A 26,232-nucleotide genomic window follows, 5' to 3' on the forward strand; every position below is an offset into this window, starting at 1 on the left:
ATTCTTCATACTATTGTTTATTCAAGCTCTCGTGCCAACTATGCCTAATACAGATTAGAGAGAATAGTACCAACACTATAATTTAAATAAAGGTGATTTATAGGAGAAAAATAAATCTAATAAACCATAGCAGATTTGCAGAACATATTCGCAGTTCTTGTCATTAAATTGATATTCTGAGACCAAACGAGTAACCCAAATATTTAAAGAAGTATTGGAAATTTTATATGAGAACATCTCGCCTTATTGCCTCTATTAGTATCAGGAGAGCTGGTTCGTTTTTTGTCCAGAGGATCGGAATTGCGATTCAACAGGGAAATGCATTATTCGGTAATCATTTTTAATTTATATTTGTATATAAATACTTACTGTTAATAATTCTTATGTAAATAAAGATACTAGATTATTAATTAAAGTGCAATTAAATTTTACTATAGTAACATCAAATAGGTATTCTATTCTGTGCTCATGGGATGTCAATTGTCAAGTGGATTGTCAAATTGGAAAACAAAACAACGTGTGTTAATTTTTATTTTGAATTAAAAAATAATATTTATTTTATTTATAAAGAAAACAATATAATTAATAATGAATGAAAATGACGAGAAACCCTTTGCAGAGTTAGGTGTAAAACAGTGGCTTATTAAGCAGCTTTTTAGCCTTGGTAAGTTAAGAGCAATATAAAAGTAAATAGAGGTTACTACGTAGAATTTATTGGAATACATCATGCTTTAATGTATTTTAAATTAGCATGAAAGTCTGGGTCAGTAAGCAGAACCTGATAATTATAGTTAAAACTTGATAGCTTTGATCCAGTTAAGCACCTCTAAGCTTTCAAAATTTCTGAGATCTCTCGTGCTCTGAAATGATATCTTGATGATTAAATCAATTTTTCTTAAGCAAAAATGTCTTTGTCCAACAATAGGTATACTATGTTATAGGTATAGTATGTTACTTACCTAAAATAATATAATCTGTACATTTAATGGAGTGTTGATTGAAATTTTTAAGGTATCAGGAGCCCTACTCCTATCCAAAAAGGCTGTATATCTAAAATTCTTGAAGGACATGATTGTATAGGAGCAGCGAAAACTGGTTCTGGCAAGACTTTTGCATTTGCTCTTCCAATTCTGCAAAACTTAGCTGAGGATCCTTATGGAATATTTGCTTTGGTACTCACACCAACACATGAATTGGCCTATCAGGTAACACTTAATATATTTCATTAAATAATTTATGCTCATTCATGCTTATCACATCAATAGTCCAATTTTAAATTGGGTGTATCTTAGAAGTATATAATCAAGTATATCATAAACTTGTTTAGTAAATTTTCATGTAAGTATTATTTACATATATAACTTATTTTAAGTGTCCCTAATTTAACTGGGGTAATTAAAAGAAAAAAAGCTCTAATTAAAATGACAAGTGTTATATCATCATAAACAGTAAAGTTAAATGGAATTTAACAATATCCTCTTGAAACATCTCACTGTCCTTATTTCATGACTTTAAGGTATTTAACTAACTTCCCCATAAAAGAGTACATATTACACATCATACATGGTACAATAAGCAAATGTATGTACATAGTATAAATGCCGTTTTTAAGCTGATTGGTCAAATTAGAAATAATCTTAAAGAAATATCTAAGTACTAACATCTTTTCATTTTTATATATGTATATTATTTGTTTATCCTTCAATCCTTAATAAAAATTGATTACTAGTAAGAAGCAGTCAGTCAGTGTGATTACAGAGAACTACTCAGAAACTTATCACAATAAAAAAACTATATGTAATGTCTATAAAATTAACTAGGTATCTTAAGAAACCTTAAAAAGGCACAAATTCTGTCCCAGATGTTTAAAATTATATTAAGTTTAACAAAAAATCCCATTAAATGTATTGGAGCCATAATAGTAATATTACATATATGAATCAATGATCAAAATAATAAAAAAAAACTTTTTTATTCCAGATAGCTGATCAGTTTCAGATTTTAGGGCAGCCACTAAAACTAAGAGTATGTATAGTGACTGGAGGATCAGACCAATTAGAGGAGTCATTGAAGCTGTCAAAACGACCTCACATAGTAGTGGCCATGCCTGGTCGGTTAGCGGATCATGTCAGTGGCTGTGACACTTTTAGCTTAAAGAAAATCAAATATTTGGTATTGGATGAAGCTGATAGGTTAGACTAAATTTAATATATACTAAATAATAATTATTTATTTCGTATTAATTATTATACATTAAGTAAATTTAGTAATATTACATATAATTATGAGACTGTTGCAATCACCAGCTTAACCAGTGTGAAATTCAGTTTGGTGATTCACAAATAAGTATAGAGTAACTAAAATAGGCAGTTATTTTGAAATCATTAACCAATTTTATTAATGTAAATTATATTATATATAAATTTAATATAGTACAATTTTTGATACCCATAACCTAAGGTTCTGCAGTCCTATAAACTAAGTCAAAAATATATTGTGTACAGAGATGTTGTTTACAATAAATAATTGCATACTTAAATTTGACTTAAATTATTTTCAACAGGCTTTTCAGTGAATCATTCGAAGGAGACCTGGAGACAATATTTGCTGCTTTGCCAACAAACAGACAAAACTTACTATTCTCTGCCACAATAACAGATGATGTAAAGGAATCTAAACTTCTTCCACTAAATAAAGAAGTAAGTTAGACAAAAAATATTAATACAATAACATAAATTATTTGATTAATTAAAGTTGAATTAAAGACATCAACACTACCCACATAGACTAATGATAAATACATAGGCCACTATTATATGTACAGTATTATGTATACAGTACCCATATTAATCAAGGTCAATCTATTGTCAAAGTTATGTGTTACAAAAGTAAAAGTTCAACATGCTTAAATTTTCAGAAACTCATAACATGGTCAGAGAGTGATCCACAGCTAACAGTGTCTACATTAGACCAGCGATATGTTGTGTGTCCAGCCTATGCTCGTGACGTCTACTTAGTACAGACTCTTAGGAAATACCGAGAGACAAAGCCTAGTTCACACATTATTGTGTTTACAGATACTAAGAAGTAAGTTGTATAGTGATAATGATTAAACTTAAAAAAATGCCCTTACAGATTTAATTGTGACTACACCAAACCAGAGGCGCAGTCTATACTCTACTATCACTGCATTCATCAAAGTGACATCACAATAATTTGCTTATGCGTTTTATTGCGGGATCACTTGTTACTAAGTCTTATGTCATTATAGGCAATGGATTGAATAGTTTTCAAATTGAATCTATATATGATTAATTTTATGAAAACAATAAATGTAATAAAAAAAAACATATTTCACAGAGAATGCCAAGTACTGTCAATGATGTTGAATGCCATAGGAATGGACAATGTTTGTCTGCATGGGTTCATGCGACAGAAGGAGCGCCTGTCTGCGCTCACACAGTTCCGTAGCAATCTCAAGTGCACACTGATAGCTACCAATGTAGCGGCCAGGGGGCTCGACATACCATCAGTTGACTTAGTTGTTAACCATAAGTTACCATTGGAGCCTAAGGAGTATATTCACAGGTATGAGATAATGATCTATTATTGTTGATTTTTTAAATCCTAAAAAATATTAAAAGAAAGTTACAAATTTGCTGGCCAAATGGTTTGGATGTTTCTATCCATATCTCTATATTGCCGGTTCCTTATCTTTTAGACTCTCAGCAAACTCCTAATTGTATCAGAATTGTAATGAAATAGGTCGACTACTATTTATTACTATTTAGTAACTACTGAAGTTCTTACCGGTTCTTCTCTGTAGAATCTACAAGTAAAGTCAAGCACTAGGTCAAGCACTTTTGAATCGAAGTATCGTAATAAGAGCCTACACTAATAAAAAAAATATATATTTTTTTTATTAGAGTCGGGAGAACAGCTCGAGCTGGACGCAGTGGTATGGCGGTGTCGCTTATAACTCCATACGACATACTGCGGCTCGGCGAGATTGAAGACCAGATCAAAACCAAGCTCAGCGAATATAAAATTGATGGTATGACAATATTTTTCAAACCCAAAGCACAGAAGTGTCAATCTCTTATCCCGGGAATGTTACTCAGAATATCTTCATAAAAATCTACTTTTTAGTGAAAATGCACCATACATTTTATATGAGTAGTCTAAATAAATCTTTCAGGTTGGCATACAAATTGCCTACCACCTTGCAACGGAAAAACATTTTAAATTTTATTTATTAAAGATGGACAAAAACAGAACAACAATATATGTTCTGTTAACGGTACATGGATGAACAATGTAAATAACGTATTCGAAGAATGAAGAATCTGATTATTTATTTAATTATTTTAATTTTAAAGATGACGAAGCAGTTAAAGTGTTCACGACGGTCAGCGTGACGCGTCGGGAGCAAGAGGCGCAGCTCGACAACGAGGAGTTCGAACAGAGGAAGCGGAACTACAAGATCAAGCGCTGGATCATGGCGGGCGTCGACCCTGATGCTATGGAGGCTGGGTGAGGATATGTATTATTTGAAAAAAATATATTTGTCTAATTTGCTGTTGATTTTGGAATCATTGGCATTGTAAAGCAATGCATCGTCTCGTGGATATCAATTATAAAATAATTAATTATTTTTATTTTGTCAGATTTGAAGAAATGCGTAGAAAACGTATAAAAGCAGCGAAAAAAGCCAAGTTGGCTAAAATAAAAGACATCCAAGCACAAATTAAGGCTGCGGAAACAGGAGGTCAAGACACTAATCGCCTTCAACCGAGCGAGTCTGAAGATATCGATGCGACTATCAAAAATGGTTTGAAAAAGGTAAATAAAAGTCTCATGAAGAAAGACGAAAGGTTCAAAGACGTTATAGGAAAAGTAAGCAAAATTAAGCGTAAAGCAGAAAATATGAAATTGAAACAGAACAGCATAGAAGAGAAAGGGTCAAATACAAAAAAGAAAAAAGTAATAACTAAATGAAAAAAGTTTCATTAAAATTACTTTGTTATTTTATTTTATAGTGTGTTCTTTTTACTCCTGGGGAGGGGGATATTTTAACAATTATAGCAATTATTTCGACTTTCAAATATTTGACTACCAAATAATTTATCTTGTCATTTTCGAAAATGGCCCGCTTGGTAAGTAAGTATTCACCATTGTTCATACTTCGTAGTCATTGGCACCAAAAAATATTACCAATCCTTACATTGTCAATGCACCGCCAGCTTTGAGAATGATTGATAAGATGGTTTTCCACTCATCCCTAAAACTAGAATACGTTCAAAAAAAGTTCCACATTTTTTTTTGGAAGTGCATTAGAATATATTAGGCATCAAGAGCTATAAATGACAGTTAATGATGATTTTTCCAATTTGAGTTTAAAATTATGATAAATTTATGCTTAATTATGAATTTAAATGATTTATGATCAAGATGTAAAACAGTTGAATTTGAATTTTATTATTTTGAATTTCATTCATAACGAAATTAATAATAAGTAGAATTTTCTTGGACTTCGACAGCCCAAACGCAAAAGATTAAATCCATAATAAAATAGACTTGGCATAACAGTTGTATGGTTATCTAGTGCGGTACCTTCTTTCGAAATTCACTAATGTTAGGAAGAGGAGTAGAAAAACAACATGCTATTGGATAAACAATAATTTTATTATACAATGTATAATTAAAAATGAATACAACAATAGTTATAGACAAGCAAATCGTTGATGGCAATTGATTTGGCACAAATCAGCCGCAAAGCTTTCGTATTATATACTCGATTACATGACATAAGGCTTTGATGGTATATCTCTATTTAAACGCCTATGTGAAAAAGAGAAGGCACTAATGACCCGGAAAATCTATTTAATTACATTGATAGTGATTTAATGTGTAAGATCTATAAGTGTTTAGTTTAAAGTGAAGATTTCTATTTGTGTTTTATTTGCATATTTTAAAAGAAAAATTATATTAAATCTTATTTAATTTCATAAATCCTAAATATTTGTCTTTTTTTTCTCGGTCATTTTTAACAAAATAATAAAGACAGTTAAACATTTAAATTACATTTTTTGACATTTGTAGTAAAAATAAAACCGATACCCATTTAAAAAATAATTAAAAATTAAGTAATAAAATATCTTAGAAGATAAGTTAAAAATTAAATAATCATAATCACAGATAATTATAATAATATTTTCATAAAGCTAAAATAGCTGCAAATGTTGAAAATCTTTTTAATCATAAATAATCAATGCTATTTAAAGAGTTTTCAGCGTAGTTAATAATAAATCTATTGTTATGTGACCGTTCTAAAATCAATCTAAATTAGGGTTTTTTTTTAATGTGCCTAGTAATTCTATTTGCGATTTCTAAGATACGCATAAAACTAAAATAATTAAAAAATCAAATTCATTATTTAATAAATAAAAAAAACATTAAACTTTTTAAAAATAATAGTACATTTTGGTTGTTAGTTATAAATTTTGAATCAATTTGTAAATTTATTAGGCTTTAGTAATTTGTATCTTTACCATGATTTGCCTCGAAGATTTTTAATTAAAAAAAATAGAATAGAACCATCCTACCTGAGTTCATTTATGTTGTTACAACCAACAACTACATTTTTAATTTTATTATTTCATGTGTCTGTGTTTGTCTTAGCGCCTCCATTATGCTGTTAGTAAACAAATTATAGCTTTCTTTACTGGGATCGTATGCTAAACAAATACTTCTTTTAAGCACTGCTTCGATCTCAGTTATATATTATATAGGAGATTAAGCAAAGAAATGAAGCTTATTTTAGACAAGAGCTATAATTGATACTTTTTTTTTTTTTTTACCTTTTTGTAGGGGACTTCGTTTACAACCAGTCTTATTTTATCAGATACGATTCAATGTAATTATGTCAAAGATATAAAATTAAATTAATTCCAATATAATTTAAATATTGCTAAACAGAAATGAAAACATTCCTGTTACTGTCAAAGCAAACAAAAAAAAAACTTAAATACTTTCAAAATCATAGAACAACCAAGTGTTGCTATTTATTACAAAAGGTTTTTTTTTATATGACAAAATAATACATTTGAAATTTCGACTTGCATTTATTACATATTATTTCATGTGTAAATTCATAATAAAAAGTATTTCAATAGACAGATGTTTATAAATGTGTAATATAGCAAAGTCTAGCGAAGCTTAATATACATCATATAATTTTATTTTTATTAATAAAAGTTTTAGTATTTTAATTTTATATTACATTTTAAATTAAACGAATATAAATAAAATATATATAGTTTAGATCGACTTTCGATATTAATAATGAAAAATAATGAGTTATTTGAATTATAAATAATTGTTATTTTTAAAATACTTTTATAATAACTTATCATCTCAAGTATCACCGAGCAATATTATAAGGCGACGGTCTGTGTTCTAGGCGTTGGGTTACTAGAAGGCGTCCAAGTACAACAAAAAAGCTTATGAACTGTGAACTATAAAAATGATTTTATGATTGCGGTTCGTTTTTTGACAGCTTTTATTGACAAAGGGAATTTACCCGTTTAATACCGCATCTACGCCGACTAACAATCTGTATATTAATACAGTTTATATAATTATTTATATTACATATGTTACCCACTTATAGTATTTTAAAAATTAATAATAATTATAAAAAAATATTATAGATCTTTGTTAGACATTTAAAACGAAAAGGTATCGAGAACTGGACATAGAACAAAATAAAACCAATTTTTATAACAAGTTCATAATGTTACCTCATACAGGTGTTATTCACATCATAGAAAAAGAACTTAAGAACGCCTTCGAACTCTTTAACGCCTTCTAAGATATTTTTTTTAACGTACAGTATATTTGTACTTACACAAATTTAAGATCTACAGTAACTCTTCAGGGATGAAACGTTTATGTGAACATAACAATATTTAACATAACAAGTTTGTATTACAAACAGATTTTCAATAAATATATTTTGATCTGATATTTTCACATTTATTATTTTTAGTAAAAATATTTTATATAGACACAGTGCCGTCAGATTATATATTTATATTCAACATTTATACATATAAATGAAAGTCTAAGAATATTAGCGAAATAATATACCAAGTATTTTATGTCACGATACTCTCGGACATATTCGCTTCAGTCATTTCCGCCATAATTTTCGATGAATGGAATTATTCTTATCTGGCAATATAATGTATTAGAATATAATTTCTATTCAGACATTTGAAGTAGAGAGTTGATTGTGGCGTCCTTGTTGCCGCGGTTCGCTTCGAGCACCGATTTTATAACTTCCTTGTCGATGCTGGGGAACATTTCTTCGATCTACAAAAAGGATAATATATCTTGTTATTTTTGAGTTACATTTACATTATTACATTTTGTTGGCTCATCTGTTTGAATTGTTTCTTTGCTTCAAGCGACACACTGTTTATCTGTGTCTGAGAGGGTGTGGGAGGGGGCGTCGTGGATCTACCTCTCTCACATTGAAAGTAGTTTTAGGTATGTATGTATGTATATGCATTTTATTAATATTTAAATAGCAATCTATCTTAAGTTTTAGAGAGGACATATACTTATGTAGCTAAATGGGCGTGTCATAACAGTTGTTCTATTGAGGTAATTCGTAATTAGGGATGTAATCAAAGTAGCGCTTTTATGTAAGTTTTATATTAATAAATTAAACAGACCTTTATGTTGCTAAGAATTAAATTAGCTGGCAAAGTACGATTTCCTGAATTATATGTATTATTGAGGTAGACATTTCATACAATTTTTCCATAAACACGCTCATAAACTGACGGCATTAGAATACGTGTATAAGTGTAATAAACGTAACAGCATCCGGAAGCCTTCACCTGCTGCAACTGCTCCTCGGTGACGGGCTGCTGCGGCGGCGACTGCGGCACGTGCTGCTGCTGCGGGTGCGGCGCCATGTGCTGCTGCATGGGCGCCGGGTACACGGGCATGGCGGCGTAGCCCATCCCCGTGCTCGGCACCACCAGCACGGGCGGGAACGTGGCCATGGCGGCCGGGCCCACCTGCGCGCACGGACCGTTAGTGTTATTTAGGGTGCAGTGTGGTGCAGTAATTAAAGAATAATTCGACACAGATTAAATGCACTACAACTCTTTCGGAATGTATATTATAGTGACCAGAATCAGCAAGAAACCTCGTAGTTCATATTTTATACATATTAGGAATGTATTAATTATTTTTAGTTTATTCATATTCAAGGTAAATTTTTGTTTTGATTTCCAAATTATTTTTTTGGCCCATTTGCCGTTGAATCACCTTGGAAATTGGAGTAGTAGTGCAAAAAGCTTCATTAAAAGTGTAACTCCTCGCCTTATTGGCTCCACTGGTGACAGGAGGGCTGGTTCGTTTTTTTTCCCGAGTATCGGAATAGCGATTCAACGGGGAGATGATGCATTCTTGCCACCATGCCACGCGGTCTATTTTTGTATATATTTAAGGACTTCATATTTAATTCTCAAGCAAAGATAGTTACAGAATGGACATATTTAAATAAAAATGGCATCTACATTTCAACCAGTCCGATTTGGCAGACTATACATTTTGACGTCTCGATCACTTTCCCCAATATCCCAGTCTCACAGGTTGTTTTTAATCAGCATTCCGAAGAATCGCCTGTAAAAACTTAACTCCTAGACGACTAATTTATAGTTTTATTGATGGGATGAAGTAATGTATACTTACAGAATAGCTTAGAACGAGATTGATCATGCCCTCCATACCGTCGCCCTGTTTACCGTTCAGGGGGTACCAATCCTCGTGAGTCTCGCCCTGGAATATTAAGTTTTAAAACATATTAACATACAAACTTAAGCCTAGAAGAAGCTTCCATAAGAACACAGATACATATACCCTCTCATATAATAATGTGTTCAACGATTTCAACCCAGACCGCAATAGTGTCATTTTAGACGATATCACTAATGTATTGAAAATTGGAGAAATCAGGAATTTAAATTTCCACACTTAATTAAGTAACTTAAATACCCTCAAAATCTCCCACTTGTCGGGTGAGGTGTCCTCTCCTGCTGTTTGGAACTTGCTTTAATTGGGGGATAATATAAAAGAAAACTCGAAAGTTGTACCTAACATTTAATATGACAAATAAAATCAGCTTGGGTATTAATTATTACGTCTCGTGATAAGCGTTTACAAAACAACTTACTGCTTTTTTACTGCTGGTTAAAATATTAAATAGGGTCAATGTACATAGATAGGTGGTGACCACTCACAAATCAGACCCATTTACCATTGTATTTTACTTTTTTAAATAAAAAGGGATGATTGAAGAATGGTGAATCCATATCTGGTCTTCTTCCTTTAATAATAATATGTGTTAATGAACCAATTGTAAAATATTAACGTAATGCGATTACTTACATTCAAGACGGCTTGTGGGATGGTAATGTGAGTCCAAGCGATGAGCTCGTCCATTGTGAAGGAACACTCGTCAAAGATCTCCAAGTAAATTGAGTTGACTCCGGGCGGTAGCAAGCTGTGGCGAATGTTATTTATGTTAAAACTTATCATTCTATATCGTATTTAGGACTTTGGTTAAAAGTATCTTTTTTTTCTAGTCGATACTATTATAAAGATTATATATATGTATAATCCAAGAAGTCCTAAACTAGTATAGTTTTGGTTATTTGGTGGAAAATCTATCTATGACAGTCAAGGATTATTCCCTAACATTTTCCCATTAATCAATAGAGAAAAAAATAAATAGAAATATACATGACAAACGGTTTCCAGTGAGTTAACAATCTTAAATATCTTGGAAATATCCAGGCCATTGTTTGTACCACTGTGGCACAATAGTCACAAGATATTATACATATATGTATACATGTATACATTTAAATTCCCGACTGTTTAGGATTTTTTGTACAAAAGACATTCGAGGACATTTGTAAGTACGTGCGCGTAAGGAACGTGGAGAAACACGCCTTTGTAAGATCTATAGTTCAATTATCACTAATCATGCTAATATCCAGGCGAGACATTGGAAAAATATCTAGGTCGAATTTAAGTGTAGTAGCTTCTTCAGCTTCCATAATAGTAAGGAGACATAGTATAACATATGTTTGATTATTGATACGACACACGCGCCTCCTTTAGTACGTTGATAGTAATGTGTTAGAAACATGTGCACGACCGTACAATAACCTTATAAAATTTCAACTTAATCGGATGAACGATAAGTGACACGCGAATTCATAGATTACGAACTATAACAAGACTTATTTTTTATAGATTTTATTTTTTATGTATAGTATAAGTTATAATAACCTCCACGATACTTTTAATTAAATTTTTCATGCAAATTAAATAAGTAGCTGTTTTTAAAGTACATAATATTATAAATATACAACGATACTTTCGTCCACTTAAGGCCTGTTTTATGACATACTTGACCTAAAACGACTTTTTTTATCATCGTTGCTTTGTCAAGAATTTATATTTACATATTTCTACTTAAATTCGCATACGAAAATATTCATGATGTTATGCAAATTTAATAGATTTTTTTAATAGTGATTGTGTACAATCTGCCTTAGCACGTTAGTGTGTTAAATTCCTATGTACTATCCTTTAAAAATAAATAGTAATCTATAAAAGTATAATTTCTTAAATATAGTAACCGGGTTTTGGTATTTACAAACCATACTCTTATGTGTTTAGTTAAATTTAATAAGCCAATGTTTTTTTTTTAAATATAATTTGTGTAAGGAGTATTCATTACGTTTAAGTTTTTTTTTTCGTTATAATTTATTTTGAAATGTTTATTCATTGTTTTATTACACGTTATATCACACCCAATTCAAATCTTTTATATCTTTGTACCCGAATATTTCATGGAAATATTCAATTCGTTATGGTACATGGATTTAATGAAATCATGTTTACTGAGTTTTCCTATTTTAACCGAGATACGGATACTTATAATAAACAATTATGCATTTAACTATCAGGAAAAGCGTGTACTTGTGCACTTTCAAGTGTTATTGATAAATTGTAAGTGCATCCGATGGAATGAAATTTGAATTCAAAGCAATGATCGTTACATTTTATGTATTGCCTATTACAACCACGAAAGGACAAAAGCCAAATAAACATTTGAGATCGATTTGACGCGATATCGTTGGTCGAGAGCTTGAATAATTTATGATATTATGGATTTGCGAAAATATTGAAGAATTGAATGTCGACGAAGCTGTTATTGGAACTATGTATATTCTAACCATAACACTCTATTCTAACCATAACAGAAAAAAGCCAAATAAACAACATTTGACAGCAAATTGACGCGATATCATTGGTTGAGGCCTTGATTATATCCATGATATTCACTATGGATATGCGAAAAAATGGCGTTTTGAACGTTGATGAAACTGTTATAGGAATTTTGGAAGTAAAATTAAAGTGGATATAGATACTTCAGTAGTTAAGTGTTATACTATTGTATTATAAATAAAGGTATATTAATCATAAACTCTTAGTAGTGCACAATATAGCGGAGTTATTAGCAAATAGCATGAAATACGTAAATCTAAGGTTTGTTAATCTTTTTTCCTACTTCCATTGGAATAGGCTATGACTAAAATTATATATATTATAAGTAATAAAGTTGAAAAGTTGTTTACCTTCATTCCTTCTTCGATTCGAACAGGCTATAGTCACATCTCAATTACGTATAATCCCATTATTATTATTACAATAGGCCATACTTCAGAGAGCGACAGATATTGAATCAGTAGGTATATATGTAGGTATATACTTATATATATGTATATGACCCAGTGTTTATGCCATATAAATCATACACAAAATCGCTGTTTAAAAGCGCGAAAAGCAATATTATTTTCAGTTATTTTGAGTTTATATATCTTTTTATATTCCGTTGTGAATAATAACATCGTGAAATGTTAATCTGATTTAGAGTCAGGCAACATTTCAACAATCATGTATATCCACATTCCACAGAATTGTTTACGTTGAGGAAGAAGTGGTTTTTTATTTACTATTAATATTTTTAAAATATGTATTATATACAACTTTAGGAATATCTTTAAACAGATTTTCTGACGGCTTGCATAATAACTGTAATTTCTTTAATTCAATATATTTTACGTATATACTTACCAATGTATAACTTTATTCCATCGAGGCGTTTTGCCGCCGCTGGGGTCTGTTTGAGTTTCATAGATACAGTGGCCGACACGCAGACGCACATATGGATCCATGCGAGTGAGACCTACGCAAGGAAATGATTTATTAATTATCGCCGTGTCGTCTTCGTAATTATTTCATCCATGGATTGAAGTAACTTCCTACGTCATGTACGAGTTTAGCCGGAGTGACAGTAACAGTCTCAAAAAGACACACTGTTGGGCTAAGGCATCTTCTCCTTTTGTAAAGAAGATTTTGGAGCCACCACGCTGCTCCAATGGTTAGCTATCTGCTAACCATTGGAGCGCTTGTGGCAGAATTTCATTGAAATTAGACATATGCAGATTTTATTACGATGTTTTCCTTGACCGTTAAAAACGAGATGAATTATAAACATACATTAAGCACACGAAAGTTTAGTGGTGCTTGTCTGGGTTTGAATCTAGAATCATCGGTTAATATGCACGTGTGCCAATATCCACCGTCGCCCATTGACACCTGCAACCTAAAGTGAGTTGCTGATGCGTTTCCAACCTAGGAACACTGATAGAAAGAATATGTAACCTTGGTGTTTCAAAACTCCCTTATTATAGGGCATCGGGAAATCCTTACAGGGGAGATCATTCCACAATGTGCATGTGCGCGGGAAGAATGATCTACGCTTTCTAACCACTGGACTATCTCGGCTCTCATCAAGCCGGGGTAAGTCGATAGTTAATTACAATAATAATACAGTTATTTATACCAATTTATTAGTTGATAAACTATTTAAAAAATAACTAGTCTAAGTTATCGTCGAATTTAACTTAACTTAATTTTCTTTAAGAATTCTAATATTACTAGTCACTTTAAGCTTAGCTTAAGCAATAGCACAAGGGATTAGGATCGAACCTGCGACATATCGCAAGGCGGCTCGTACACCATTACGCTATAACGCTTCTTGATTTCTCACTCACTTTAAAAACAATAGAAATATCGATACTGATATTATAAATGCTAAAGTAACTCTGTTTGTTACCTCTTCACGCTGAAACCGCTGAAGGTTAAGGGGGGGGGGGGGGGGGGGGTTTATGACAGTTTGTGTGCTATAGGTAAAGTTGTATAATTTTCGCGTGATTCAGCTGGTTGCAATATAGAAATTTACAATTTTTATTTATAATATCATTCACAATTATAACATGGTCGTTGTCAAGTTGAAAACTAATTTTATCATATTATTATCGCAATAAAGGTTAGAAAATATGTAGTTACTTCATAATCAGCTACTAATATTTTGTTCAAAAAAAAACTACACACATAGTAATTATCGAAATAAATACATATTTATAGTCTTAAGTAAAAACAAAGACGTAAGTTTTATTTGAATCCTTTTGTCTCACGAGTCTATTTTCGTAATTGTCAAAATTAGGCAGAAAAAAATGTTCGTCTACAGTTTTAGTACACACAGCTAATTGTTTATTACATTTATTTATTTGTGGCCAATTACAAGTTTTATATTGAATACTCAGAAAAGGTTAAAGAAATCGATATGAGTCACATTTAAAGACTTAAATGTTATAATTTTTCTTTAAAATACAAACTTAAGCCAAATATAAATCAATACCTGTTAAAGGGCAGTTATTAATATACGCTGTCAAACCAGTTATTCACTTTTTGACTGTCGCCTAGAACGGAACTGTTGTGGATTGTGATAACAAAATATATATCAACTGCCTGGGGGACACATCTACTAACACGTGACGACTGTTGACCAATTCGAATTATTTATATCGTTTAGATACGATCTCAATTAGATTCCGATTCTTCTTTGACCGAGCCGCAATAGGCTATTTGACAATGCGAAAAATAAAGTGTCAATTATTGTAATCAGTATATATTATGAGTTTAAAAATTGTTATTTATTAACGAAAGTTGAAAATAATAATATTTTTTTCAAAAATCCATAAATAAAACAAAACGTTCCTGATTGGTTGGGTTTATGATGACGTCACTTGCTTGTTAACCTCGTTTGCATACTGTATGTGGATTATATGTACCACAGATTACAATACAGGCAAGTGACGTCACCGACCCCAGTGCAGCGCCATATTGTCAAAGTAGTGTTTTTGCGCGAAAATTTTAATATGGAATTTTTAATTTGATATTTTTCAGCAAATATGTACTAGAATTATAAAAAAACAACTTTTACTGGGTTCCTTAATCTGTACTATATAATATAAAATGGATTTTAAAAACAAGTCAAATAGTCTATTGGATCGTTGCGTAGAATAGGAAAATAACTGAACAGAAACGATTGATTCGATTCGATTCGATTGCGAAATGTCGTATTGTTAGTAGAATTGACCAGATCTTATTTAATAAAAAAAAAAATATGACTTTTTACATACATAATGCAAGCATCGTAAAGAAGTGGCAACAGCGTAACGAACATAAATAGGATAATAGTTTCTAAAGTTAAATAGTGTCGCAATGATATCAATGTCACTCAATAAACTTGCAATTTTAGTTAGTAAATTCGCTAAATATGTTCGCTTGGTAAGTTGCAAGTAGAATGTAGTTGTGTTGCATGATATGCTTAGCCTCAGACTGAATACCGAATATTCGGTAAGTAAGGTAAATTGCGTGCCCGAATATCGATTTTTTACTTATATTTTCGGTATTCGACGGACGGCGGACGAGCAAATGGACCACCTGATGGTAAGTGGTCACCACCACTAATTATTATATTCTATATATATTCCTTACTTCTCCAATGCGCCACCAACCTTAGGAACTAAGATGTTACGTATTTCAAATAGGAATATATGGGCTTGTACCCAGACGGGCTTGCACAAAGCCCTACCACCAATGAACTGCTATAAATTAATCTTGTATTCATATATATAACTTATATTTATATTACAATTGAATGAATAAACTTCCAGATAACGACATAATCATATACTCTTGAATAAATGTACTTGCGAATCATTTTATTGGCTTCTTATTATTAACAGCGCGTAGGAATAATGTGTATTGTATGCCCTTAGAGATTAACGACAGTAAGAGAGTAGAGATAATATTTTAAGTGTATCAATTGAATTCTTACAAATGCAATTTCACAGACAACAACATTATTTACTTTAACAAACTTTGGTACTCTTTACAAGTTTTTAACTTGCAAAGTAATGTTTTTTTTTTTTAGGTGAAATCTTGCAAGCTGAAGCTTAGTTCTATGACGACGAATTTGAATAGCCAGTATTAGATTCCACGCCCAAGATTGGCTCCAGGCAAAGCTACTGTTTAACGGTCAACACACGACACGATATTTTGTAAATAAAATCTTGTTTTTTCTAGCATTTATAGCATGTACGTAATATAGTTTAGCGCAAAATATTCTGCCAATGGAATGTATGTTGCCTATTTTGTACTTAACATTTAATTTAAAATTTTCGTATTTCGTATTTTTTTCGTTATCGTATTTTTTATTTATAAAGTCTGACTAGGAAATAAGCCTCAAGTACTACATGAATAAATCCACTAACTCAGATTGGAGTAGCTTGTTGGAAAAAGCTATTAGCCTTACTCTCAAACTAGTAACAGACCTTAGTCCAGCAGTGGGATATTTACAGGTTTTTTATCAATCAACCACTTCTTAGAGTGTCAATGCGACGCCAACCATAAAAACTAAGATGTTATATCCCTTGCTTGAATTATTGAACCGGCTCATTTATTCATATCCAGCTCTTTTAAAAAGTTGATTAAGATTAAATTAATAAATAAATCTTGATTGATTTAGGCTCGGGTTCCATCACTTGACTGATTGAACACTAATTTAGAAAAACAACATTTTAAATATATTTATTTAAAAAGAGCAACTATGCGAGTTTATTGTCGTTTCTTTTCGCTGGAGGCTGCTTTCCGGAACGGTGGTAGTGTTTCAATATTGACGAGTCAAAAACCCTTTATTGTAAAGTTTATTTGAATAAAATACATTTGATTTGATTTGAAACCAGAAAACGTCGATATAAACTATTGTTGCGTGGCTAACGATGAAAGCCCTACCACCAGGCAAACAGAAAGACAAAATTTTGAATTCTGGAAAGTACTATGTTCAAGTGTTTACAATGTTTATCGAAAACAACGATGTAAAAGAAAATTAAGTTTAATATGACGTGCCTGTTTGCATGTTCACTCACTCAATTTATATTTAATATTAAGTTAAATTAATAATTGCCATATTTGATAAATTATGAAATTTGATAAAATTTAAAATATATGTAGAAATATACTTAAATATTTTAATTTTGATTCATAAAAGCACATTATTATTAAATTAAAAGTATTAATTTTTAGTCTATATAACACGTGATCTAAAATACGAGCCGCTATGGTCGGGCGTCAGATAGGCAAAAACTGTCATTTCAATATCATCTGGCACTTTGATAAACTACTTTTCTGGAGTTAATGCTAGTATTTGTACACTCTTAGGATAGCGATTTTAATTCATTATTTTCCCATAAACACCAAATATTTATAGCTGTTGACGTTGAATGAGTGCCAGTCATACGTACACAAATGTTGTTTTTATCAATATGACGTCACCAAAACGACTGACAGCGTTTTTGCGGGACTAAAAAAGGTTTAAAATATAATTTAATTTTTATTATTTTTTAGAAAACGTGTTTATTTTGGCGAAATATATTTTTTTGTGGCTAAATATGTATCTACTAATCAAATCAATAAAAATGTATGTGAAGCATGTGTCTATTATACATGAGGGTTAAAAGTAATTTCACCTTTCAGTGGTGGCACTAGGACAATATTCATAGTCTTATATGTCAGTGCTAACTGGCAAATGCGTTACCCGATCATAAGTGGTCACCACTGCTAATATAAATTGGCATTTTACTGATATAAGAAACGTATATGATAAAGAAATATCTTTCTTATAAAATTTTATAATAAGCACTTACCATAATTTTTTACAAGCTTAGCCTGTGCAATTGTAACGCTGAGCCTTGCTGTTAGCGGTGGTCCTGCTGGTGGCATCTAGATAACATTTACAATACATTAATTTAATGAACAACCTTTATCAGACTGGAATTCATTTAGAGTTTTACTTTGCAAAAAATACATACATTTAGTTTAGTTACAACATTTATGTATTACAAATACAATTTTAACAAAGCATAAACAAATAAATCAAAGTTAGAATGTTATGCCTATAATTACACTGGCTCACTTATCCTACCAAATGAAACAAAGCAATATGTAGTACAGATGTGTAAGTGAGTGGGTGGCATGATAAGGCTGTACAAAGCCCGGTAAAATACCCACAAGTATTTAATAATACATACTAATATGTATGGTGTACTAAATCCAACAAGTAGATCGTAATACACATGCCACATGGTATTTGATAATTATTGTAGAATACAACCAAAGGATTCAAAATTTGTATATGTAACAAATATGTACCGTAGCACCACAGAGCTGTTGTTGCAGAGCAAGTGCAGCTTGATAATCAGCGTCCAGTGTGTCCGTTGTTCCATCAGTTCTTAGGAACCCAGAGGGTAGAGGCCCCAAAAGGACCTAAAGAAAACACAATTTAACTTAATGTAAGTTGGTTTAATCCAATATTAATAATTCAATTTGAAACTTTCGAAGATATTAGATCAGTGATTGATTATATGCCTGAGGATGTGGAAATAAAATTTATGAAATGTTGCATAATATTGTCAGAACTTTCAAATTTTACTAATTTAACCTTTCATTAATATAAGCTATTATAATCAAAAATATAGTAATGTTTTGATTGCTAGTTAAACATTGTTTACCAAAACAATGTTAAATGTCTTAATACTTATTGCAAGTGTTATTTTATTTTAATGTACATAATAAATAAATATTAATCATAGTTCTACTAGCAGCTTATTCAAATAAAGGAGACAGTTTGTGCTAATTTGTAAAAATTAAATAGCAATAAAATAATACTGTCGCCTAAAGAGTACGAGAGAAAGTACATACTTTATTGCTACTGTGTGATAAAAATGTTAAACAAAGAGAAAAGTATTTAAAAATAGTGTAGTATATTATTTTGTTTTTTAATAAAACATTAGTCTATTATTATACATGAACACGCAGAACTTTCGAGAAAAAATAATGTTTTTGTTTATCACATAGAAAACGTGTCAAAAACCGGTTGACAAAACATGATACCTGGTAAAATTATATTCATCTGTGTTGAGATAAGAAAGCAAAGCGTAATACTATGAATCATATGTTATAAGTATGTAGACCTATTTATTATTATTGCTCATGAAATATGGACTCACCCTTCGTCTACGTTCCTCGTTTCTATCATTGGGCTCAGTAGAAGTCATTATTATTGTCTCGGAATAGAGAAATACCTTAAAAACTTCTGAAAAATATTTTTCAGTAAAATAAACTTATTTCCGAAATCGACTGGTTTTAATAGATTAAAGATGACAACGAACTACGAATGAAACCTTTATGTCAATTGTCATATCACATCTGTCACATAATAATAGCTTATAATGTTGCCTGTGAACTAAAATAATTAAAAAAATCTAATAATAGTTTAATTAGTTCATAACGATAATGCTATAACTTGACAAAGAAATTTACATAAATAAAACAAATGTAGTTGTTTAAAACTAAGTTTAAATTTTGTATAAGAAAGTGTGATGGCACTTTTGAATTAATGTTGTCATCCGTTATGTGCTGGTTAGAAAATAATCAAACGTCAAAATATCCTTATCTCGTGTCAAAGTTGAGCAATTTCAAATTGTTTTGCTATTTTTTTTATAAATATTGCTAAATATATTATTGTGTCTGGATTTTATAAAATGTCTTGTATTTATTGTTAAACATATTTTGTATCCAAAGTGTCAAAACTGTATGTGTCTTTAAATTAAGCATATGTTTAGTTGATTTTTTTATCGATTGATACTAATTGTGACTATGGATATCATCAAAACGCCAAAGGTAAGCAATCATATAGTTTGATTACGGTCTATTTCTTTGTTAAATTATTCACCGCTCCTCAGATAATTTAGTTTAGTCTTTCAAATGCTGAACGTAATTAATAAATCATGTTTATTTCATTAAAAAATACATTTTTATTAACAATAGTCTGTAATTTCTACAAACCTTTTGTTCAAAACTACAAATTTTTTGATTAAAAAAAAAATTGATTATCACCTTCAACTTCATATAAGTAATACATGGAATGTAATGAATGTTAGAGCATTTGAGCCGAGAATGTATTAGATACATTCTACTTATTTCTATTCTATTTTTTTGACAAATTATGAAACTATTGAATCTGTAACTGAAATGAATAATTTTTTTAAAAATGTATTGAATTTTTGATATCTGTAGATTGATAAATATTATATATGAAAAAAAGCTAGATCCTAAGCCTCCTAATATTATATGCATATTGTATGACCTTGGTTTTATTATCTAATTAATAGTTTATTATTTTCAACATAGACAAAATAAAATGATTGTTTTGTCGGTAACATTTGCCTTAATCAACTAATAATTAATTTTTTTAACATAATACTACAGCAATTTATTGTAAAAAAACATTTAATTAATAATTAAATACAAGCATAAAACAAATAATTTTCATGCAATAAAAAAAATAGAAAAGACATGCAAATTAATATATAAATAATTGGGTAGTTCAGAATTCATGTATCTGTATGAAACTATGGTAAGCCAAGTAAATAGGTAAATCATTCCCAAATATTCTACACGGAATTGATATATGAGCAAAAATTGTAATTTGTTGATCATGATTTTGTGAGAGAGAATGTGTAAGAAGCTTTTTTTTTAACTTTGCTTGTTATTATGTTAGGGTCAAAACTTTAAACTTGAAACCAAATTTAATAAAAAAATTTCACATACATCTTTGGTGCTAGTAATAATGTAATCTTGTATACTATCTAAAGTAATATCCTGGAAATTACTCCTGCATAAGAGCTTGATTTTAACGGTAACTCATTGAATCCTTCTCATAACAGTAACATTGCTATGTTGTTCCAAACTATAAATTATAGTAATAAGTTATGTGCAAAAGATTTTTTTATGCTATTGTTAATACTTATTGGAACTTGTAATACAACTGTTGTGACTTAAAATATTGGTGGCTTAAAAGAAAATCTTCAGGTTAAGTATATTAAAATCTATACTTGTTCTAACTTTAGATCATTCTATGAATCAAATTAGCTTTTTGATATGCAATATTATTTAATAAACAAACTGTCCGATTTATTATATCATATTATATTAGATCATAAGTGGCTGTTATTCTAGTCTATCATGTGAATATTTCAAACTTTATTTTTGAAATGGTAAAGAATATTTTTTCATGTTAATTTATAATAAAAATACATATTACGAATAAAAAAAAAGCATTTTGTTTATATTTAAAACTATGGAATTAAAGTAAATCGGAAAATGGCGCCATCTCGGGCGTAATCGGACACGACCGAGCCTTAGTTCGCGCATGCGCATGGTATTGACCTCTGACATGCCAAAGTAGTTGTTATGCGATGAAGATAAGGTCTAATGTGAATTTATTCGTTGAAATAGAATCGCGAATATTTTGGGATACTACCTAGGGCGCAATAATTGTCAATTTTATATCTAGTTCCTCTCGCGCCGTTAAGGGGTGAAGACGAAAATTTCCAATGCGCGGGAAATTCAATTTGACGTAATTATATCGCGTCAAAGCTTTTTTAAATATAACTTAGGTCCAGATTTATTGTCTGTTACAAGTTCTTGAATTAAAAATAATACGAATCTGCGAGTTTTCAAATAGTACAATTTATTTATTTGATTCGATTATTGTATTGAAAAATCAGAAAGCAATGTAATTTAAATAAAGATGAGTGCACGCACATAGTTCACAGATAAATATTTTTTACAAAGTTATTTTCATTAAAATGGCGTTTAGTTCTCTAACTTCTTCAACAATGTTTGGCGAACTTGGTAGGTTGGCAAATTGGTTTAAGGGTGATTGTGTTTCATCTGAAGAGTTTAGTGGACTTGCTGTCACTGAAAAGGTGAGATATCTACTTTTCAAACTTTACATTTAAAGAAACGATATTTTTTATGTTTACTAAATTAGCAATTTTTTTATTTGTATTGTTCCACGTTCGTTTATTAGTTTTGCTACAGTTTGTTTACTTGTGTTTTTTTATATTCAACGTAATAGTAATATCATTGAAAAAATATATTGATTCGTGTTTGTGTCTTAAACTCTCGTCCTTGATAGTCAATGGAGGTCAGATAGTAAATAATTATGAAACCCGTATTATTGACGATTAAAAAAAAGCCGTGTTTCCTCTTTATTGTGCATGTATGAGCAATTCTTACAATTACCTACTGAGGTTTTAATGAAAACGGAATCATCACTGTATTGAGACGTTCAAATTAAGTTTTTCATGGAAGTATAATCACAGCGTGATATGAATATGCCATGTTCTTTTTTGTTTAATTTCTGAATTGCAACTTTATTTTACCTATTTAATATACATAAACATATGTATATACTAAAGATCAAACGGATATCCGGTAACTATCTGGTATCCGGCCATATTCGGCCGCCATAATACTATCCGGCCGAATACCGGATAGCTACTATTTGAATACCGGATAGACATCCGGCTGAATAAAAAAAACTGGATAAAAGAAACATATTTTTGAGTAATTCTTTAGTTAGTCTTAGAATCACTTAACTTAAATATAACTAGTTTTAGTTGTAATTTTTTAATCACACAATAGTAAATTAATGTAATACAAAGAAAATGAATGAATTAGTACTAATACTAATTTCTCTGCATTGAGAGGTAGCAGGCGGTTGCGTTTCTCTTCATAAATAAGGCCAGCTTCAGAAAAAAGTCTTTCGCTATACATCCTGCTGCAAGGTGCAGAAAGGTAGATATTGGCAAACTTTCTGAAATTTGGGTATTGTTTGGCATTAGCTGCCCACGAAGAATAAGGGTCGCAATTGCGATCGGCTAAGTTTCGCCGGATATCCGGCGGCCGGATACCCGGCCACCCGGCCACATGGTCGGCCGAATATCCGGTATCCGGCCAAACTGCTCTCCGTTTCATCTCTAGTATATACTCTATCCCAACCATAACAGGAAAAAAAACTAAATAAACCACATTTGACAGCAAATTGACGCGATATTATTGGTTGCGAGCTTGATTTATCTATGATATTATTCACTATGGATTTGCGAAAAAATGGCGTTTTGAACGTCGACGAAACCGTTATCGGAAGTAAAATTAAAGTGGAAATAAGTAGTTAAGTATAATAGTGTTGTATTATAAATGAAGATATATTAATCATAAACTCTTACTAGTGCATAACATGCACAGTTATTAGCAAATCGCATGAAATACGTAAATCTATGATTTGTTTATCTTTCTTTCTACTTTGATGGGAATAGGCTATAGTTCTATCGGTGGCATCTTTGTATATAAAAATAGGAAAAGACAAAACAGTTCAGTACCTTTTTCTTCTCTGATTGCCTACACAGTACAGATGGCCTATTGTTTTTGTTTGGTCGCGTTGTATGGTTAGATTAATATTTTGAAACATGGAAATTGATGTACATATATGTTTTCTGCAAATTTTCAACGATTATTATGATCGAATTTCGACTAATGGGTGTCCAGTAGTTATTCAATGTTTATTATTATTAGCCTTATGTAAACAGTAAAGGAAGCATTGTCTACGAAAAAGATTGTAAAGTTCATATCAATAATAAATATACGATTTATAATTATAATTAATGGCGTGCAAGTTGGAAAATGAATTTAATGATATAAAGAAATCACCAACTCATGTCGTCATAGAAAATTACAAATAATCAACGTATGCACGTTATTACACTTAGAGTTACCTACTTGGCTATGTTGATATGTTGATATATATCTTCCTAGCCAATTTCGGGCGCCCTGATCATTCTCAAGGAGTTATTACAGTGTGCAATGTATGTGCAGCAAATTTTCTTTGAAAATAAGTTCTGATATAAGATTATAGTTAATGTATTAAAGTCTTTTGTAATATGTACTTACTTGCTAGTTGCTACATTCAGTTTGTGTTATTAATTCCTCTCTGGTTATATTGGCGATCGAATAGTATATTACTGTATATGTTACAAGGTATTGCCATACAGTGTTATTCTGTAAGATATATCTTCGAATCTCACTCGTCAAATTTTGAATACCGATGCTATACGGTGATAAGATGTACTATGTGTTGGTTTATACGTGGAAGGAACGTACAAGAAATTACAAACACGAATGAAATATGCAAGACATTATAGCTTAAAGATATTTTTGCAGCGAACCCGAGATGAGTAATTCGCTAATTGATGCTTCTATGTATATTTTTAAGTGTTATATTTATTACTACAGTTGTATATGACTTGAGTTATCAGTGTCGTGTTCTAGGGTGAGATTCGAATATGTTCTTACATAATAGCTCTGCGGAACGGAAATTTGAGATGAGATAGTTACTTGCATAGATAGTCGTTATAGCTGTATGTTAATGTTCATGGACTATTTATGTTACAGACGTTTTGATCTTTATTTACAAATGTTAAAAATGAAATGGTAAGCAGGATATGGAAAGATTTTACTTAAATTATATTTATTTTAAGGATCAAAAGACAATCGCATTTGTATAAATAGATGCTAATATAAAATGGGTTCGATATTTTTTTAGTATTTAAATACGAGAAGAGCTTTCAAGAGAAGGCTTTCGAAAAGGTTGTCGAATGGAATCTTGACCATAGAAGGACTAAGGCTTCCTCTATATTTGGGAGTAATGTTGGAGTTTATCATCTAGCTGTTACAATGCAAGCTTTTGGTAAACTGGATACACACATGGAACATTGTCATTGCAGGTTTTCTCACGATGTTGTCATGAATTTAGTTATAAACAAAAACTTGAGCACACGATGGAGTTTGCTCGGCTTTAACCTTCGATACCTTACAGTCTTCGATTAGGATTCACGTGTTGCAACAACTGGGCCATCACGTTTCTCTTTCATAAAAAGCATTTCGCATGTTACCAATGCGAGGGCAATCATGGGATCAACGATGTTATGTACATTTTCCTGCAATTGTTTTCCGATCTCTGCCCGGTCGTGTCGATTTTCCCATCAGGCTACGACCGTGAAGGAACATGTATGTAATACAAACTAAGCAATGTATAAGAACAATACCAAGTATTGCTTTTTGACAGTTTATACAGATTTAAATTTGATAAAATACTTAGAATGAAAACTATCAAAGAATGGTGGAAAATTATGTACATAATTAAAATAGCTTTCGATTTGTATTACAATGAATAAATTCCATTAATTAAAATTGCGTCTGTTCGAATGATATTTCAGTATAATATATATAAAAGTAAAAAAGTACATTACAAAGTAAAACGCAATCGGTTTAATAAGACTGAGTTATCGAAAGCGCTGTGAAAGGACGTACAGGACGTGCAACGAGCGTTCGTACCCTCATTCCTTTACATGTCGTGCTCAAACGTATTCTCGTTAATCAGGCCTCTAACTTTCAAACAACTTCGGCCTCATGTGTTTGAGAGAGTTTTCTCCTAGGGATTATGAATATGTCCTTATAATATTGAAACTTCGTTTTAGAATTTTGACACTGACACAGATAATATATTTATTCGAATATGCTGAAAATCGTTCCGTTATTGAGTTTTTTTATTAGAAATAACTTCATAATTTTTATTGATCCGAATCCGATCTCGGTATTTGAACTCGGGTCCTTGAAGATCTACAGCTGGTTAAGAGTATTCTTTCAGAATACTCTCAAAAAAAGCTTTCATTTTTATTTTGAGAAAAGTGATGTTTATTTAGTATGATTCACAAAGAAAACTATTGAAATAAGTAAGTAAATTATTTAAGTTAATTATAG

The 26,232-nt window shown here is 30.9% G+C and overlaps 3 protein-coding genes across 3 annotated transcripts in view; 2 read left to right on the plus strand and 1 right to left on the minus strand.

Annotated features, from left to right (window-relative positions):
- Positions 1 to 485: 485 nt before the first annotated feature.
- Positions 486 to 5,016, plus strand: LOC113400432 (probable ATP-dependent RNA helicase Dbp45A). Its single transcript, XM_026639991.2, has 9 exons — positions 486 to 664; positions 1,012 to 1,205; positions 1,981 to 2,192; positions 2,564 to 2,699; positions 2,918 to 3,087; positions 3,361 to 3,588; positions 3,927 to 4,054; positions 4,380 to 4,533; positions 4,668 to 5,016. The coding sequence occupies exons 1-9, from the start codon at positions 589 to 591 to the stop codon at positions 4,996 to 4,998; spliced, it is 1,629 nt and encodes a 542-aa protein (XP_026495776.2). The 5' UTR covers positions 486 to 588; the 3' UTR covers positions 4,999 to 5,016.
- A 648-nt stretch (positions 5,017 to 5,664) lies between these two features.
- Positions 5,665 to 19,754, minus strand: LOC113400440 (toll-interacting protein-like). The gene is made up of 8 exons (XM_064218458.1): positions 19,575 to 19,754; positions 18,718 to 18,831; positions 18,213 to 18,288; positions 13,231 to 13,342; positions 10,468 to 10,582; positions 9,772 to 9,858; positions 8,910 to 9,092; positions 5,665 to 8,376 (listed from the first exon to the last, which is right to left on the minus strand). Exons 1-8 carry the CDS (start codon positions 19,620 to 19,622, stop codon positions 8,266 to 8,268), a joined length of 846 nt encoding a protein of 281 aa, XP_064074528.1. The 5' UTR covers positions 19,623 to 19,754; the 3' UTR covers positions 5,665 to 8,265.
- A 2,321-nt stretch (positions 19,755 to 22,075) lies between these two features.
- The window catches only part of LOC113396588 (myotubularin-related protein 6), a 50,195-nt gene continuing 46,038 nt past the window's right edge, over positions 22,076 to 26,232 (plus strand). Inside the window, exon 1 of the mRNA XM_064218413.1 lies at positions 22,076 to 22,337. Within this exon, the coding sequence (XP_064074483.1) occupies positions 22,218 to 22,337 (120 nt within the window). The 5' untranslated portion in view covers positions 22,076 to 22,217. The remainder of the gene's footprint in view (positions 22,338 to 26,232) is intronic.

The sequence above is a fragment of the Vanessa tameamea genome, chromosome 22 (assembly GCF_037043105.1).
Source record: "Vanessa tameamea isolate UH-Manoa-2023 chromosome 22, ilVanTame1 primary haplotype, whole genome shotgun sequence".
NCBI classification, from domain to species: Eukaryota; Metazoa; Arthropoda; class Insecta; order Lepidoptera; family Nymphalidae; genus Vanessa; species Vanessa tameamea.

Bases quoted from the DNA above. Each gene is read 5' to 3' on its own strand.
- LOC113400432 (XM_026639991.2), top strand. From the start codon at position 589: ATGAATGAAAATGACGAGAAACCCTTTGCAGAGTTAGGTGTAAAACAG. The intron at 665-1,011 runs GTAAGTTAAGAG...GAAATTTTTAAG, and splicing joins TAAGCAGCTTTTTAGCCTTG to GTATCAGGAGCCCTACTCCT. The intron at 4,534-4,667 runs GTGAGGATATGT...TTATTTTGTCAG, and splicing joins CCTGATGCTATGGAGGCTGG to ATTTGAAGAAATGCGTAGAA.
- LOC113400440 (XM_064218458.1), bottom strand. From the start codon at position 19,622: ATGACTTCTACTGAGCCCAATGATAGAAACGAGGAACGTAGACGAAGG. The intron at 18,289-18,717 runs GTACATATTTGT...AATGTTATCTAG, and splicing joins AACAGCTCTGTGGTGCTACG to ATGCCACCAGCAGGACCACC. The intron at 9,859-10,467 runs GTAAGTAATCGC...TTAATATTCCAG, and splicing joins TCCCACAAGCCGTCTTGAAT to GGCGAGACTCACGAGGATTG.